A 19,023-nucleotide genomic window follows, 5' to 3' on the forward strand; every position below is an offset into this window, starting at 1 on the left:
AAGACAAAAGTAGGAAAAGCACATATATTTACAACATAAATTAAGGGATATACACACACAAAAAAAGTATTATAGTAAAAAATAATGACAAAAACACAAGCATGAAGGGCATGAGTAAAAACAATAGTGCTTTTACAACATAATAAAGACCATATGTAACAAACTCACAGCTAACATCATACTCAACAGGGAAAATATAGAAGTGTTTTTCTTAAGATTAGGAACAAGAAGGGAAGTCCACTTTCACCACGCCTAATCAACAGAGAACTAAAAGTAGCAGCCATAGCAATTAGACAAGAAAAAGAAATAAAAAGCATCCAATTTGGAAAGGGAGAAGTAAAAGTGTCATTATTTGCAACAACATGATATATATAGCGAACCCTAAAGATGCCACCAAGAAACTACTAGAACTGTTAGGTTAATTCAGTAAAGTAGCAGAATACAAAAACATTCAGAAATTGGTTACATTTTTATACACCAATAATAAACTATCAAAAATAAACTAAGAAAACAATCCCATTTACAATTGCATAAAAAAGATAAAATACCTAGGAATAAATTTAACCAAGGGCTTGTACTCAGAAAACTGTAAGATACTGAATTAAGAAAGTGAAGAATATCAATAAATGGAAGCATATACCATATTCATGGATAGAAAGAGTTAACATCAAAGCATCTATAGATTCAATGCAATACCTATCAAAATATCAAAGGCATTTTCACAGAGCTAGAACAAATAATCCTAAAATTTATATGGACCCATAAAGAGCCAAATAGCCATAGCAATCTGGAGGGGGAAAAAATGAAGTTAGAGGTATTATGCTATCTGATGCAAACTATACTAGAAGGCCATAGTAATCAAAACCACATGATATTACCATTAAAAAAAAAACACACACACACACACAAAAAACAAACAAACACCCAGATCAATTGAACAGAATAAAGAGTCCAAAAATAAATCAGCTATGCTAAAGTAGACAAGACTATACAATGGAGTTAAGATAGTATATTAAATAAATGGTGTTGAGAAAATTGGACAGATACATGCAAAACAATGAAATTACACCATATATAAGAATCAACTCAAAATGGATTAAAGACTTAACTGTAAGGATCAAAACCATAAAATTCCTAAAAGAAAACATAGTTAGTAAATTCTGACTTTTCTCAGCAATAATTTTTCTGATATGTCTCCTTGAGCAAGGACAACAAACAAAAATAAACAAATGGGACTACATCATACTAAAAAGTTTTTACACAGCAAAGGAAACCATGGACAAAACAAAAAGACAATCCACTGAATGGCAGAACATATTCATCAATGATATATCTGAGAAGAGGTTAATTTCCAAAATTATAAAGAACTCAAGACAACTCAACACCAAAACACCAAACAATCCAATTAGAAAATGGGCAGAGGACCTGAATAGACACTTCTCCAAAGAAGACATACAGAAGAAGGTCACAAATGAAAGAAATGGAGAAAAGCAAATGACAAGATATAGATTTCAAAATCACCATTATAAGGTTTTTCAAGAATTTTCTAGAAAAGGCTGATAAATGTATTGAGACATTTGAGGATATGAAAAAAGACAAACTAGAAATTAAGCATACACTGACTGAAATAAAAAATAATATACAGAGCCGAAACCGGTTTGGCTCAGTGGATAGAGTGTCAGTCTGCGGACTGAAGGGTCCCAGGTTCGATTCTGGTCAGGGGCATGTACCTTGGTTGTGGGCACATCCCCAGGAGGGGGTGTGCAAGAGGCAGCTGATCCATGATTCTCTCTCAACCATGTTTCTAACTCTCTATCCCTCTCTCTTCCTCTCTGTGAAATATCAATAAAATATATATATATATATAAATATTTTTAAAAAAATAAAAATAATATACAGAGATCTAACACCAGACTAGAGGATCACAAGAATCAAAACAATCAAGTCAAAGATTTGAAATACAAAGAAGAAGAAGAAGAAAAAAAAAAAAATCAGAAAAGAAAAAAGAAAAAAAGAATCCAAAAATATGAAGATAGTGTAAGTAGCCTCTGGGATAACTTTAAGAGTACCAACATCAGAATTATGGGGGTGCCAGAAGAAGAGAGAGAGAAAGATACTGAAAACTTTTTTGAAGAAATAATGACCAAAAACTTCCCTCACCTGGTGAAAGAAATAGACTTACAAGTCCAGGAAGCACACAGAACCCCCAACAAAAGGAATCCAAAGAGGACCACACCAAGACACATCATAATTAAAATGCCAAGAGCAAAAGACAAAGAGAGAATATTGAAAGCAGCAAGAGAAAAAGTTACCTAGAAGGGAGCACCCATACGTTTGTCAGCTGATTTCTCAACAGAAACTATGCAGGCCAGAAGGGAGTGGCAAGAAATATTCAAAGTGATGAATAGCAAAAACCTACAACCAAGATTACTCTACCCACCAAAGCTATCATTCAGAATTGAAGGTCAGATAAAGAGCTTCACAGACAAGAAAAAGCTAAAGGAGTTCATTACCACCAAACCAAGATTATATGAAATGCTGAAAAGTATTCTTTAAGAAGAGGAAAAGAAGAAAAAGGTGAAGATAAAAATTATGAACAACAAATACATATCTATCAACAAGTGAATCTAAAAATCAAGTGAATAAAAAATCTGATGAACAGAATAAACTGGTGAATATAACAGAATCAGGGGCATAGAAAGGGAGTGGACAATTCTCAAGGGGAAAGGAGTGTGCAGGTTGGGGTAAGAGACTGGACAAAAATCGTACACCTATGGTTGAAGACAATGGAGGAAGGGGGTAAGGGCAGAGGGCAGAGGGCAGGGTGGGAACCGGGTGAAGGGGGGAAAAAGAGGAACAATTGTAATAATCTGAACAATAAAGATTTATTGAAATGAAAAAAAAAGAAGACATACAGATATCCAATAGATAAATACATGAAAATGTTCAACATCACTAATCATCAGAGAAATGCAAATTAAAATCATAATGAGATATCACCTCATAACTAACAGAATGGCTATCGTCAATAAGTCAATCAACAGCAAGTGCTGGCGAGGATGATAAGAAAAGGAAACCCTTGAACATTGTTGGTGCAAATTCAAATTGATGCAGCCACTATGGTAAACAGTATGGAGGTTCCTCAAAAATTAAAAATTCAGCCCTAACTGGTTTGGCTCCGTGGATAGAGCGTCGGCCTGCAGACTCAGTCCCAGGTTCGATTCCGATCAAGGGCATGTACCTTGGTTGAGGGCACATCCCCAGTGGGGGGGTGGGGGGGGTGCAGGAGGCAGCTAATCGATGTTTCTCTCTCATCAATGTTTCTAACTCTCTATCACTCTCCCTTTCTCTCTGTAAAAAAATCAATAAAACATATATTTTTTTAAAATTAAAAATTCAGATACAGAGAACAAACTGATGATCCCTAGATGGAAGGAGGGTTGGTGGGACAATTGAAAAGGTGAAAGGGATTAAGAAGTAAAATTGTCAGTTATAAAAATAGTTAAGGAGTTCTGCCCACATGGCTTAGTCGTTAGAATGTCAGCCCTCAAACTGGAAGTGCTCAACTGATGAGCTTTTATTGCCACCACTACCCCAGCTACGACCACCATTGTTTTACATGAAAAGGCAAAAAGCCAATTTCCAAATTAATCGCATTATTCCAAGTGTATCTTCTACTGTAATTATTAGTCAAATTAGTAGTAAAAATTAGAAAACTATTTCTTCAATTTCTGAGTGACCTGAGTGGGTCCTAACTACTCCTTCCTACTTTCAGACTTTCTCTAATCAACAGCCGGTTAAAGTGGGCAGAGGAGGGAAATAAAGTTAAACTCAAACATTTGGGTCCACATGAAGCTACTGTGGTGTGTCTCCATGCCTTCTGCAGAAGGCGGGCAGGGCCCAGAGAGGGGATACGAATAAAACCCCAGAGAACCTGGGAGCTCCTGTACTTCCTCGTGCTTCTCAGCTGTGTCGAGGCAAGCAACAACACTTTTGTGTAAATGTGGACACAACAGCACCAACTCTGCCCTTTGCCGGGAGGGTGAAAGGAGAAGCCTCCAAAGTCCTTTGCAGTGTCTGGTGCTGAAAAAGTACTTGGAAATGGTAGCCACAATCCTACTGCTATCACTAGTAGTTCTTTCATACTCCACTATAGTCCAAGTGAATGTGTTATTGTGAATCACTGTGATGCAAAGGCTTATAATTTAAAAGACCCCAGGCCTTAGGGTGAGGAGGTAAGAAGTGAGAGACAAGGGAGGGACTGGCTCTTTCCCCACTCTGTTCCTCCCCTGAGCATGCTGACTCTGGCCTCTGCCACTTAATGAGAATGGGCAGGCCAGGGGAGGGAAGCTGCCTTCCCAGGGTTCCTCTGGACGGCCGTGTTCACATGGGTCTGCCTCTGAGAACCAACCTTGGAATGGGAAGGAAGGGGCTCAAAGAGGAGAGGCCTCTGTGGCCTGGAAGGGGCTCTCATTCAGCCCTTGGAGTTGTCTCTTAAAACTCACGCATATCAGAATTCAAAGGATCAAAGTCATCCGAGAACCACGGGGCCCAGCACAGTTGGGATGCTGCTCCTTGCCAAGGGTAATAAACATAAGACTGGAAGACAAGACCTATTATGTAACTTTTGGTGATGAATCTTATGATTTCTATTTTTAAGAGGCAGCAACACAGAAACCTTTCCCTGGCTCTAAGCAACTAGAGGGCCGAAACCCCAACTGGAGGAAGCCAGGACCCTATGATCCACATGCTTCTGCCCTGAGCTGTCCCCTGACCCCAGGAGCTGTAGAAGGCCCAGATCAAAAGGGCCACGCTGTGCCAGCGATGACTGCGGACCAGCCTCAAGGTCAGACCTACCTTGGGAACAAGGTACTGCTGATCTGTGCAGGCCAGGACGTAGGCCTCGGCCCGGCCCAGTTCACTCTGGGGGAAGTGGGCATTCATCTCGTCTCCATCAAAGTCAGCGTTATAGGCCTTGCAGTTGGCGTAGTGGAGCCGCAGGACTTTCTCTCCGGGCAGGATGCGGGCGCGGTGCGCCTGGATGGAAGGCCTGTGCAGGGTGGGCTGTCGGTTCAGCAGGAGAATGTCCCCGTTCTTCACGTGCCGGCACACCTGGGCCAGAGCGTAGGACAGACTGTGATCAGCAGCAACTTCAACATCATTACCACTATCCCAAGAGCTTACCTCAGCCTGGCCGAGTGTGGTTTCTATCTGTGTCATGCTTTATTCAACCAAATAAAAGGGAAATTTTAGTCTGGAGCAAAATTCTAAAAATCTTTGAGAAATAGCTGCTGGTCTCTCTGGTGCTTTGAGAAATCGCTACTAGTGCAGCATAGCTCCATCCAGGTTCTGGGCTCAGGTATGTATAGCAACAGATAAGGCTCCAGGCATCTGTCTCCTTCAGAGATGCATGGCCTTTCTGGATTCCTCAGAGAACTAATCTGAAGAAAGAAATGAGCACTTCTGAAGGGAGCATATCTGGTAGAATCCTAAGAGCCTTGGATTTGAAAGGATCTGGCAGAACTCCAGCATCCCTCACCCCTGACGCTCACACAGGCGTATGTTACTCTAAGTATAAATTCCACATTTTACAAATACCTTGCCCAACCTCATACAGCAGAGCCAGGACCGCTGGGGTTCTTGACTCCCAGGACACTCAAAAAATTATTAAAAAGCTTAAATTGCCATAGGCTTTGGGAAAGCAATTTGAAAATAGATTCTAGAACATTTAAAACTCATTTCCTTTTTGGCCTTTCAGAAGAAAAAGAGCGCTAATGCACGGTTATATAAATTGTTGACGTAGCACACTGCTTTCAGTGGCAAAAACTGAAAATAACCTGGCTGTCCACTGAAGGGGCCCAGGGGAATAAATCATGGTGTAAAGTATGGAATATTATGCAGTGATGAAAAAGGCCAAGTTAAATCTCTACTAGTCCTGAAGTGATGGCAATAATGTATTCCAACATAAAAAACATATCCAGATGCTGTCTACAGTGATGGACTGAGGTAATTTAAAACCCATCCCGTCTCTCTATGTTTACATACACAAGGGAAAAGGGGGCTTGGATTCTCAATAACCTGTTACTATGGTCTCCTCAGGGGCAGGGACACATGGGGAAGGTAAGGCACAGGTTATCATTACATTATTTTTATTACCGTTATACATCTGATTATTGCTTATGTTACAATGAGCATTTATTTACCTCTGCAAGAGTATTTTAAAAAAATCTTAAAACTATTTTTGAAGAAAGCAAGAACTATTGCACAAGTGGTATGCTCACTTTGAGGGAAAAACAGAAATCAGGCTAATTTGAAGAAGATAAAAACCACAACTAATTTTACCCCTTAAAGCCTTAAAGATAACCTCCACTTCTGCATTTTCCTCTCTCACAATATGTTATTGGTCATGTCCTCCTGACAGAACACCTCCCTCCACAAAGCTTGCTTTAACATTAGGCTTGTTGATACTTTTACTGCCTTTATCTTATGTTACATTAACCATCGGGCTTCCTAAATGATAAATATAAATGCTACTTTAAAAAACAAATGCATAGCCCGGCTGGTGTGGCTCAGTGGTTGTGTTAACCTATGAACCAGGAGGTCACGGTTCCATTCCCAATCAGGGCACATGCCCTGTAGGAAGCATGGAGGAGGCAGCTGATGAATGATTCTCTCACATCACTGATGTTTCTCTCTCTCTCTCCCCACCTTCATCTCTGAAATAAACAAAAATATATTTAAAAAATAAAATAAAAGAACAAATACATAAAGGCAACTGCTCCTCCAACTAATCTGCATGCCCCCTCAGCAACCAGGGGAATCATGGAGATGGGGTGAGACTTTTCTGCACCCCAAGTTTCCTCTAAATCCCAGCAGACAACAGGCTGGGGGACAACAAATTATGACAAGGCCAGTGTAGTCTTACGTTGTCCACATTTATGCATCTGCATCAGAAGGTTGGAGACAGAGGGGGTAGAGGATACAACAGATGCATTCCGCCTCCCTCCCCCGATTCCTCCTCCCCCAGCTCAGGAAGGAAGGGGCAAACCCCCCACATCCTGAAAGGCAGGCCCAAGAGCACCTGGTGGAGTAAGTCTTTCTGCTTCCTGAGAAATTCCAACTCCGCCTTCCTGCCCCCACATCCACGTTTCCAAGGAGACCTGGATTCTGAAGATCCCATAAGCATTTGCGTAGGGCATGCCCCGGAGCCTGAGCTGACTTTCAAGGTCATATTTCCTTAGGCTCTCAGGGGAGAAATTTCTGGACCTGTGGCCCAGGCCCAAACCTCCAGGCCGGGCCTTGGATCTGAGTCTCACAGCTTTGACACATCCTCCAGTATAAGCAAAGCCCACAGCTGGGAAGGCACGCAGGCCAGACGGGCAGGCACCAGCCAATGCAAACAGAAACCCTGGAGCTCAGGGTGTTCCCCTGGCCAACGAAAACCTGAGGCCCTTCCTTTCTCTTGTCTCTAAATAAACATTGCAGTGAAAATTAGTGTGCCCAGTGCCCGGGTCAGAGCTTTCAGAGGCAGACCCGGAGCCAAAGTCAGCTTCTGGCAGACTGCTGGGCTGAGAACTACGTCTCAGCCCTCCTGGCCACTTCCTCCTCCGTTTACCAGGCCCACAGAAGCAGCAGAGGCATCACACCTCCCAGGAAATAGGTCTTCCAGTCACCCTTTCCCCTTCTCTCTTAACCCTCTCATCCTCACCGGGACCTGTCACTTCACCCAGCCCCAGCCTGGTCCTGATCCACACACAACGCCATTAACCAAAGTCCTTACAAATTGCAAACAGGCTGTAAGTGCAAGAATATTTTATGAAATGTGTAAGTATTATATGTGACATTACTGAGATTTTGGAGAATAGAGATAATCATCCTGCCCTATCTGGTTTGGTTCAGTGGTTACAGCATTGGCCCTCGGACTGAAAGGTAGTGGGTTTGATTCTGGTCAAGGGCACGTCCATTGGTTACAGGCTTGGTCCCCAACCATGGTTAGGGCACATGCGAGAAGCAACCAATGCATGTGTCTGCTCTCACATCGATGCCTCTCTCTGCCCCTCTCTCTCTCTCTCTCTCTCTCTCTCTCTCTCTCTCTCTCTCTCTCGCCCCTCCCCCCCCTTCCACTCTCTCTAAAAATCAATGGAAAAAATATCCTCAGGTGAGGATTAATGACAACATCAAAAAGATAATCATCCTGAGTCCTCAGGTTCCTCTTTCCTTTCATAAGTCCCTCCTTGCCTTTGCCCCTGGGCCACATCATTGGGTCCAAGGTGGTCCCTCGCACCTCAGCCTCCTTCATGAACCTCAGTCTGGATCTGTCCCTCCACAGGGGTTTCCTGTAGCCCTCACCTGACTCCTGATGTCTCCAAACTCTCCAGCCCACCCTGCAACACTGCCCTCAGACTCCTTTCTTCTCAAGCTCACGCACATCAAGTCACCGCCTCCACTCTACTCCCCATTGTGTCTGCCCCAGCACTTAACACATTTAGCTCCAGGGTGGCGGGGCCTGGTCTGGTGACTGGCAAAGTGCAGCGCATAGCAGCAGTGGGCCCTCACTCAGTACCGCCGAACCCCACTCTGCCTTCCTCTCTCAATTTTTCTCTCAAAATTCCTACTGAGGCTGTTTCACATGCTCGACGTGAGTTTACTGAAAATTCAATGAAATATACCTGGACTTCTCTTGTACCTACACCTCTCCTAGAAAAACACCAAGCACTTAAAGAGAGCAGAATAACCTGTGAGCCTAAACACAAATCTGAATGCACTAGAAAGAAAAGTTGGTGGCTTGTTCTGTTTCTGCATGTGCCCCTGCCACCCAAGTGGAAACCACGTGGCATGTTACTGGTCTACCTCAGGAGAGCTGAAAACGGAAGAAGCAGACAACAGGCCTTGGTGAAGAATGGTGGAAACCTTGTTGGTCCCACAAAAAGGCCAAGAGTGCTTCCTTTTCCTCTGTTTCTCTTCCAAAGTTCTTTCAGGGCTGAGCAAAGAACAATGCCCTGACCCATTGCTAAAGACCCAGTCAGCCCCCCCGAGGCTGGGCTGTCAGTGAGAAACCTAGACTGAAACTATAGAACTCTAACAACTTCTGCCACAATCATCTGCTACCCTCTGCCGGCACAAATGGCTATTTTTGACAAATGCTGTCACCTGCTGATTTCACGCTCTCAGCCAACACAGCTAGGCAGCCCTTTACTCTTGCCCCAGTGGAGCTTAGATAAGACTCAGGATCCCCTAGAAAGGCGCCATAGACCAACATCAGCAACTGCCTGAAACTGAAGCAGCCGATAAAACCTGTCATTATCACTGACAGAATATTTCCCTTCTTTGGGGCAGTTCTCAAACCTTAGCATGCAGAGAGAATGTGAAACTGGGCCCCATTCCCAGCGATTCCAGTTCTGTAGGTGAGAGGCAGGAGGGGTGGGGGGTGGGGGGAAGAGCCAGGGACGGACGGAACACATCTATTTCTCTCAAGCTCCAGAAATGCTGATGATCTGAGCACCACCCTCTGCGTAGCCCTAGTAAAGGACAGCAAATTCTCTTGCGGAGGCCACAACTGAGATTGTATTAAAGAGCTTCTCAAACTCCTGATGTGTGCCCAGCATTGTGCTGCGTGGTGTGAGACAGCCAGATGAAGCTTTAACCCTGGTGTCAGGGGCCCAGGAGCTTCAGTTCCAGCTAAGAGATAGAGTAAGCACCATGAAGCCCCTAGGGAACACCCACATGTAGGAGAAACTTTATCTCAGGAAGGCAGAAACTGCTCACACAGTGTCCCCACAGCCAGCACTCACTGCAGCCCCAGCAACCCCTCAGCCAGCACTCACTGCAGCCCCAGCACTCACTGCAGCCCCAGCGTCCCCTCAGCCAGCACTCACTGCAGCCCCAGCACCTCACAGCCAGCACTCACTGCAGCCCCAGCACCCTCACAGCCAGCACTCACTGCAGCCCCAGCACCCTCACAGCCAGCACTCACTGCAGCCCCAGCACCCTCACAGCCAGCACTCACTGCAGCCCCAGCACCCTCACAGCCAGCACTCACTGCAGCCCCAGCGTCCCCTCAGCCAGCACTCACTGATCAAATCTTCCCACTACTCACAACTTTTGTCCCCTGGGGTTTCAGTGCCCCGGTGGCTGGTGTCAGGAGCTGTTTAGCCACGGCTTCCCGCTGGGTTAGGTCCACAGGGCTCAGGGCTGTGCGACTGCCGTCCTCATTGATGACCATGGAGGCTCCCGGGTGCACATTGGGGCCATTGATGACTGCTTGTCTCAGTTCCTGAACATTCCAGGGGGTAACTGGCTGAGGATAGGTCAGTTTTGTGGCAAACACCTGAAAATGATAAATGGATATAAAGACTCAGGGTGGGCAAGAAAGGTTACATGGACCCGAAGTCTGACTCAACAAGCTGTGTGACTTTCTCAAAGACGTGCAGGTGTGGTCTTATCCAAAAAGCAGCATCCTGTCTGTCTTTTCCATAAGCCGTATCTCCATATGCGAGGCCTAAAGGCAGGGGTGAGGAAATGTTTTTCTGCCAAGGGCCATTTAGATATTTATAACATCATTCGGGCCATACAAAATTATTAACTTAAAAATCAGCCTGCTAGCCGGGTGGCATGGCTCAGTGACTGAGCATTAGATATGAACCAGAAGGTCACTGGTTCAATACCCGGTCAAGGCACATGCCCAGGTTTTAGGCTCAATCCCCAGTAGGGGATGTTCAAGAGTCAGCCAATCCATGATTCCCTCTCATTATTGATGTTTCTCTCTCTCTCTCCCTCTCCCTTCCTCTCTGAAATCAATTAAAAACAATTTTTTAAATGAGCCTGCTATATTTAATTGACTTACCCACAATGCCTTGGCAGGGCCAGACCAAATGATTTCTCAGGCCTTATATGGCCCAGGGGCCAGATGCTTCCCACCCCTGCCTTAAGGGAACAGAGTTTGGGCCCTGTCCCAGAATTCTCTCTGAAGAGAATGATCTGAGTAGATTGTTATGTAGAAGGCACATAACATTTTTTATTTGAGATATTTATTTGTAAGGATATATGTACCTATATGTCCACTGCAGCATTTTTCACAGACCCATTCTTTCTGTTTTACTGATTTGAGAGAGAAAGGCAGAGAGAGAAACATCAATCGGCTGCCTCCGGCATGCCCTCTATTGGGGATGGAGCCAGAAACTTGGCCATGTGCCCTGACCAGGAATCAAACTGTGACCTTTTGGTTTATGGATTGATACTTACATTGGCTAAACATGTAAGAATTTTTTAACCCATTCTAAAACAACATCATTTCCTCCTCTGCCTATAAATTCATGGACCCCAAAGGGAACACAGAATGGGACACTAGCTTGAGAGAAGTGGCGAGTGCTGGCCTTCAAGTACCACCAGCAGGCATCACCAATTGATTGAGGCTCTTTCCCGAGCCCAGACATGGCATCGGGATCTCTTTACTCGGCGGCTCTGACAGCCATCACAGTCAAGGTGGCACCGGAAACCAACTCAGCTTCCTGAGACACAAGATGACGCAGCGCCCCACTGTACATAGGACTACAGTGTGTCCACTCCAAGGAAAACAAGTTCCCTGCTTCAGGGAGTTTCTGAGCTACTGAATAGTCTAAACTCTTTGATGCTTCTAAATGCACACAAATACCTCCGAGAGTCTGAGTCCTTCGTAAGGGACCTCGTTGAATTTTGTCCCGTTCTCGGCCCCAGCAGCACCTTGAGAGCGGCCTTCCTACGCTCCCTTCCCATACATAGTTCCCCTCCCTTTCCTTCCTGTTCCACTTTCGCTGATGCACTGACCCTGCCTGAGGGTTTCGTTCCTGTTTATGTGTCTCTACCACTGGCATGTGAGCTTCATGGGGGGCGCTCTAGTCTATGGGGTTCACTACTGAGTCGTATTTCCCCTCCTTTGCTCCCATAACACCTCTCCACAGGTGCCGGGGGAAGGGTGTACCCCAAGGACCAAGAGCAGTTTCACACGCTCTGCTCCTCACAGCCATCAGTGAGCAACAACCCTGGGCCGCCATGGCTCCGAGACCTGAGGCAGGTTGGGGGTTGGGGGCAGGCTGAAGGTGAGGGGACAGCCATTACCAAATGAGCTCAAATCGATCCAAGAACGAGGCTGAATGTGGAAAGAGAAGGCAGCACTAACAGTCTCCCCCAAAGCTGGGACACTAGACACCTCGAGGCCAAAGCCAAGAGGGGCAGCCCCCTCTGCCCAGAAAAAGCAACAAACCAGCTGTGGTCTCTCTTCCCGGGGCCTCAGACTCGAGCATCCCCACTGGCTCCATGATGCCTTTCCCAGCAAAGACCTTAAGTTCCCGAAGGTGGTGGGCACAGACTGAATGTCCCCTGACTCTCCTGCTCTTGCTGAGGAAGCCCTAGTGCCAGGAGGAGGCGGAGAGCTCCGCTCGTCCCCAGCACTCCCCCGAGAGCAGCAGCAGCAGGGCAGGGCAAGCAGAAATGACACTCTCCACGGAGGGAATTAAACCATCTTCATTATCACTGACCTCAAGGCCCATTAAGGAGGAAGCCGATTAAAGGGCTGCTCTAAAGAGCACCGCGGCTTGCGCTGGCGGGGAAGTGAGAGAGGAATCTGGCTCCCTACGGAAACACTAATGGGTGGAAGGGGTGAACCGCTTACCCAGAGGAAGTGGGAGGATGGACCACTCACACACGCCTCCTCTCTGGCAGCGCACCCTCCTCCCTCCCCCTGGCAACCAAGGGCACACATCCCTGACTCCTGGCACCAGGGAGCCCGTGAGATGAAATCCCTTCCCTGTTGTGCAGCCACGGTGACGAGGAGGCTGTAAAGACAAGGCCAAGACAGGCAGGGGGAAGAGATGCGGGTGGACAGTCAGCTCCCTGGTGGCCCAGGAGAGGGTCTTCCTTAGAGGGAGGTATTTGGGGACCCGGCAAGGAGTGAGAGCAATGCCATCACACAGCCTCGCATCCCCTCCAAACGACTGAACCAAAAAGAGGGAAAAGCTGTCCCCCAAGTCACACAACCTGCCACACGCCTTCCCTCGGGTCCTCCTCCACACTCCCACGGGCCGCCCAGCAGCAGCCAGCAGGGCCCTCCGCACGCACCATGGGGATTCCGATCTCGTTGGTGTTGATGTACATGTCTGGGCAGATGACGGAACGGGCCGCGTAGTCTACTCGCTTTCCCATCATGTGCTTTCGGAATAAGCCCTCCTTCTTCTCAAGGATCTATAGGTGGGGAAGGGGAATCCAAAGAAGGCATTTAAATAAAAAAAAAAATCAAGTATGTTTATTTTCTTGGTTCAATACAAATGCTTATTTGACCCCTTCAACTAGCAATGGGAATCCAACTAATTGCTCACCTGTCTAATGCCAGGGTACTTTTCCGTCATTAATTTGTCCATCTCGCTATCAAACACAATATTGACGTGGCTCTGAAGGCGAATCCAAATGTTGTAAAGTTTGTCTGTGAGGGACTGGCCTGGAAGCATACTCAAAAAGGATCGGTCCATCCCATCCGAAGAGTCTTTTTCCTGGCAAGACAACCAAGAATACAAGCATGATGGAAAACCCTCAGAAATGCAGGCTTGGTTTTATTTTTCTTGCTTACTCTAGCGTCAGCTCACATCAATGAAACATGAGCCCCATTACATCCTTCCTAGCCGGTCTCTTTCCAGTAGTGAAATGAACTCAATGTTATAAGCAGGCTTCTTTCTTTTCTCATAGGCCAACACACATTCATTGTCTCACAGTTCTGTCAGGGCAGAGCTTCACTGGCTTTTGTGCTGCCGTGTCTCCCAGGTTGTGATGCCATCGGCCAGCGCTGGGCTCTCATGTGAAGGTTCGCTGGGGATAGCTCTAAGCTGACATGCTTGTTGGCCGAATTCCATTTCTCAAGGGCTGCCAGACTGAGCCTCAGTTCCTAGTCAACGACACCTTCAATTATTTGCCCTGTGGGCTCTCTTAACATGGCAGCTTGTTTCATCAAACTGCTAGCAGCAGTTGCTGAAGTCCCTCAATGTCCCGTTTTTAAGGCAACCCTAGCTAATTCTTCCTCCATCATACTCTTTTTATGAAACTCTGTTATCCTACCAGGTAACAGATTCTCAGACGGAGTTATAGCTATATTTATTAAAATGCAGGTGGAAAATTTCTTAGAAGGAAAAAACATTTGCCATATGATTTTTTAAAAAATATATTTTATTGATTTTTTACAGAGGAAGGGAGAGGGATAGAGACTTCGAAACATCGATGAGAGAATCATCAACCAGCTGCCTCCTGTACACCCCTAACTGGGGATGTGCCCGCAACCAATGTACATGCCCTTGACTGGAATCGAATCTGGGACCTCTCAGTCCACAGGCCAACGCTCTGCCAGGGGTCCTCAAACTTTTTAAAGTGGGGGCCAGATCACGGTCCCTCAGAGAGCTGGAGGGCCGGACTATATGAACTACTAATTCCTACTGTAACACCTCGGCTGCGTTCACTGCCCAAAAAACCTGGCGGGCCGGATCAGACTCCTCTGCGGGCCGCATGTGGCCCGCGGGCCGTAGTTTGAAGACCCCTCCAATGAGCCAAACCGATTTCGGCCCATATGATTTTTTATAACATTAGTGAGGATGTGGATCCCCGATTGGGCTATGTCGAGGGACTGGCTGATCTCCAGCTTCACTGGAATATTTATCCAATCCTTTTCTGTCCCTGGCTCTGCTTCCTTCTCTTCTCCCCTCTGACTAGGAGATAGGCCCTGAGGCCTTAAGCTGCCTAAGAGCACCATCTACTGGCACTGTCCAGCCACCACCGGGCCCCTCCAGCTGAGGATGACACAGGCGCTGACAGACGGCTCCATGTCCCTCCGTGTGGGTCCGATGAGAGAGGAAACCTGGAAGTGTGCTGGAGGAGGGCAGAGGAAGGGTGAAGACCCAGTACACGGGAATGCTGCGGGAGCCATTAGTGATGAAGTAGGCTTGTCCTCAACCTGACAACAGCGGGGCGTCCTTAGTTACAGGGAGGGAGGGATGCATTTTCTGCTCTGGCTGAGGCAGGGAGAGATGGTCACCTGCGTGACGACAGAGGCCCTGTCAGCCTAACTCACTGCTCTGGCGTTACCTGACTCAGGCCCACGTGACTTATGAAATGAGAGACTCTGTCTCACCGGATCCTCAGCGCCTAGCACAGCGAGCACCTGGCCCATGCCAGGCATTTGCAATTTGTGCGAGGACTGCCATGGGAACAGAATGTGGGAAGCAAGTCAGGGAACAAATAAGAAGAACGTGTCCCATAATCAGATGGAAAGAGGGCACTGTGACTTCAGCTAACAGGACCTTAGGGAATCAGAGGATACTGTTTACTTCTTCAGAGACTCAGCTTTGTTGTTGTTGTTTGTGGGTTTTTGACAGGGGACTACCTAATCTTTAAGGGACATCAAAATAAAGTTCTAATCCCTGGTCACTGGACCTGGCTGTCCTGTTGCTTTCTCCTCCAAACTGGACTAGGGCCTGAAGATGGCCCATTTCTCTTAGACTTGGGATTTTTTAGAAGCAACCGACACTGTCCTGGCCGGTTAGAGCGGCAGCCTGTACACCTAAGGGTTGAGGGTTTGATTCCTGTGTTGTAGTTCATTCCCCAGCCCCAGTTGAGGTGCATACGGGAGGCAACCAAATGATGTGTCTTTCCCCTCCGGCACCCCTTTCCACTCTCTCTAAAAACTCATGGAAAAAATATCCTCAAGTGGGAATTAATAACAAAAACAAACAAAAGCTCACCTGCAGTGCAGATCAGAAACTTAAGGAAACCCAAAGAAAGCCCAAGGAGAAAGGTTTGGTAACAACTGCATGTCCAGGACAAGTGCGGGCGCCACCTGGTGATGGGCCTCGTTCATAGCAGGACTGTTATGGCAGCCTGAGTCCAGTCTCTCAGGCTCGAGAAAGCCTTTCCTACTGGCACCCAGCGGTGGGCAGGACCTCAGTGAGGTCAGCAAGCCTTCCTATACCCACTGACCACCTGGCATGCTGAAGGGCTCGAGAAGTGTTTGCTGAAATGGGAAAACTGAATTCAGCTCCACCACTAATGGAGTAGGAAGCTGAGGCCCCAAACCTCACAGTCCTATTCAGGGAAGTTCCTAGAATTTTTAACACTGCCTTCCTGGGATTAGGGTTAGGGTTAGGGTTAGGATCTTGAGAGCTGGAAATCCTAAGGAACCAAACCACTGGGTGAGTTAGGATCTGGATTGTGACCCAGGAGGAACATTCTCAGGGCCCAAGGGAAGCAAATTCTTCTTTCTAGAGCTGCCAAGGGTAGGTGGCCCAGAACCACCTGTGTAAAACCTGGCAGACCATTCCCATGTGACAGTAAAGGTGAGTCCACAAAATTAAAGCAGCTCAACCAAGGTCACTGGGGTGAACTCAGACCTTTCCATGCTCAGACCGTGCTTTCCCCCTGACATTACCTGTTTTCCCAAACTGAGCCCAACCAGCCCCTCCCAGCACCCACAGCACTCTGCATCCACTGGAGAGTTAGAACTCAGCGTGGGCATTTATGACATCAGCTCCAAGACAGCCCTCACCTCATCTGTGGCAGGTGCTGCCACATCCCACGGCAGCTCCTGTTCGTGGGCCATCAATGCCAGAAGCTTTCGGATCAGAACCACGTCCTTCATGACAGCCTGCAAATTCACCGTCTGGCCATTGGTAAACATCTGGTCTCCCAAGCGATTGACAGGACGATACCTGCCGGGGGACACACGAAACCAGTGAATGTTTAGTGAGGGGGGAGGGTCATGTTCTTCAGCCTCTCACCATCCCCTACTGTAAGCATCTCAAACCCCACCACACTCAAAGGACAACCAGCATTCCTACCACATTCAGCACAAACGGGAGGGAAATTCTCCCTCCACTTGCCGCCTGGAAGCAGAACTGCTGCTGTTCTATTTCTCAGTGCCCGCCACCCTTCCATCCTCTCCCGAGGCCATCATTCAGTTACCCAGTGCACCCTCTCCAGGTGAAATAAAATCAACGGAAGGGCATCACCTTGAGGGTGGCACCACCAAGAAATCCAGGAAGAACATAGTGGGGTTGAATCTAGACTCCATGTCAACATCTCCCAGTCCCGAAAAAAGGAAGTTCAGAAAGAATCCTGTGTTTGAAATGAACCAAAAAAGATCATTTAAATCTGTTGGAACATGAATGGATAAAATGTTTTACTAATTGAACAAAATACACAACACACCAGAATATAGGACAATATGTAGAATAAAATCACTTTTTTTTTTTTAAATAAAAATTAGAGAAATAGCCTCTGAAAGCCTGCACACAGATGTTACTACAGATACACCAGTGCTTAGTCCAGGTGTTGAAATGTGGAAGGATGGGAAATAAAAAAGGCTGCTTGTCTCAGTTTTGTACACACATGTACACAATTACTTTGGTGTTTGTAAAACATATATTTGAAATACAGAAAGAAAAAATCAAACCAAAAAAGTTAGCCTTAAAGTCAAAACAAAATCCCTGCACACTGATGCTACTAAGAGGGCTATTCTGTGGATTCAAAGCTAATATTCCAGTGTCCTTAGAGAAAACGCAGCGGGAATGAATAAAACGCATAACCTGCCACATACACCACCATGGCACCCTGAGTGCTCTTTTCCTGCCCCTGACAAAGCTTGGCACCAGTTTCATTGGTAAGTGCTTATTCTCACCCAGTGGTTACACCACTGTTCCAGGACACACTCTCAGAGGGGGTGGGATGAGGGTTGGGTATACTGCATAGGTTTTCTATTCCTTTCTGTAGGGAATTAAGAAATAACAATCCTAATTAAAACTACATCTTAAAGTTCATTTTTTGATTTTCAAAACGAATGTCTATAGAAACCTCACAGCTGGAGGTAAGGCCTTCTCCTTTCTATATTGCATCAATGACAATGGACCTGAACGGTGGCCCTGACCTATGCATTGGCTTCAGGAGAGATCTACAATAACCACAACTTTGAAAAAACGAAAGTAGTAAGCCCAGGGAATGAGAGCCAGGAGGAGATAAAGCACCTTCATTCTTCCAAAGGGCGCTGAGATGCTCTCGTGCGCTGGTGGGTGTCAGGTACCCCCGTTTTCCCATTTGAGCTTCCTCAATTCCTGGAGCAGAGGAGAGAAACGGGTTAAGTCAGTATCAGGCACTCCTTTTGCACTGGGATTTATCAATTCTTCCTCCCCATCCCACCAAGCCTGCAATTTGATCATAAAAACTCTAGGACAGCATAGCTTCAGCTCTGCATATCTCCCCCTCCTACCCCCACCCCGCTTTAATCTAATTTTTAAAGTCATTAGAACAACAAAACTACTTTTATAAAATCAATAGAGCAAAAGAAAAAAACCCACCCACCATTCCATCACATTAATTGTATCACTATTATCACTTTTATATATCCCTTTCCATGCTTTGGTTTAAACAATGTGTTACATCACTGTCATGTGAACCGTTGATTTACTTGTATACTTGGCTCTTGTGGGCATGCTGCCTGACCATCATTTTTAATGGCTGCATGAAAATCTGCTCACAGGATGTTTTCCGAAGTGATTTAACCATACGCTTAAATTGGACATGTGGGTTGACTCCAGTTTTTTTCACTATTAGATGTAAGTAACCGTGATTTAAAAAAACAAAACCAAAAAAACCTGTATGCACATGGCTTTTACAAGAAATGTTCACTGAAATAAAATTATAGGTAAATGGACATGAACATTTTTTTAAATCAGTTGTTGATTCATTTTTTAAAAAATATGTTTTGATTGATTTCAGAGAGGAAAGACATAGAAACACCAATGATGAGAAAGACTCATCGGTTGGCTACCTCCTGCACGCCCCCCCCCCCCCCCCCCCCCCCCCGGAGATGGATGGAGATGGAGCCCGAAACCTGGGCATATGCCCTGACCAGGAATCTAGCCATGACCTCCTGGTTCATGGGTCCATGCTCAACCACCGAGCCACACCAGCTGGGCTCTCACTTGAGAGGTCAGACTCCAGGTACTTAGATGGTTAACAAAG

The 19,023-nt window shown here is 46.3% G+C and overlaps 1 protein-coding gene across 1 annotated transcript in view; it reads right to left on the reverse strand.

The window, feature by feature from the left end:
• POLR1A (RNA polymerase I subunit A) overlaps positions 1 to 19,023 on the reverse strand; it is a 70,025-nt gene that overhangs the window by 34,936 nt on the left and 16,066 nt on the right. Inside the window, exons 7-13 of the mRNA XM_036435908.2 lie at positions 18,027 to 18,113; positions 17,016 to 17,121; positions 16,553 to 16,715; positions 13,350 to 13,520; positions 13,093 to 13,215; positions 10,097 to 10,327; positions 4,858 to 5,112 (exon numbers count right to left, since the gene is read on the reverse strand). Coding sequence (XP_036291801.1) covers positions 4,858 to 5,112; positions 10,097 to 10,327; positions 13,093 to 13,215; positions 13,350 to 13,520; positions 16,553 to 16,715; positions 17,016 to 17,121; positions 18,027 to 18,113 — 1,136 coding nt within the window. The remainder of the gene's footprint in view (positions 1 to 4,857; positions 5,113 to 10,096; positions 10,328 to 13,092; positions 13,216 to 13,349; positions 13,521 to 16,552; positions 16,716 to 17,015; positions 17,122 to 18,026; positions 18,114 to 19,023) is intronic.

This window comes from Pipistrellus kuhlii, unplaced genomic scaffold (assembly GCF_014108245.1).
Source record: "Pipistrellus kuhlii isolate mPipKuh1 unplaced genomic scaffold, mPipKuh1.p scaffold_m20_p_13, whole genome shotgun sequence".
Taxonomy (NCBI): Eukaryota; Metazoa; Chordata; class Mammalia; order Chiroptera; family Vespertilionidae; genus Pipistrellus; species Pipistrellus kuhlii.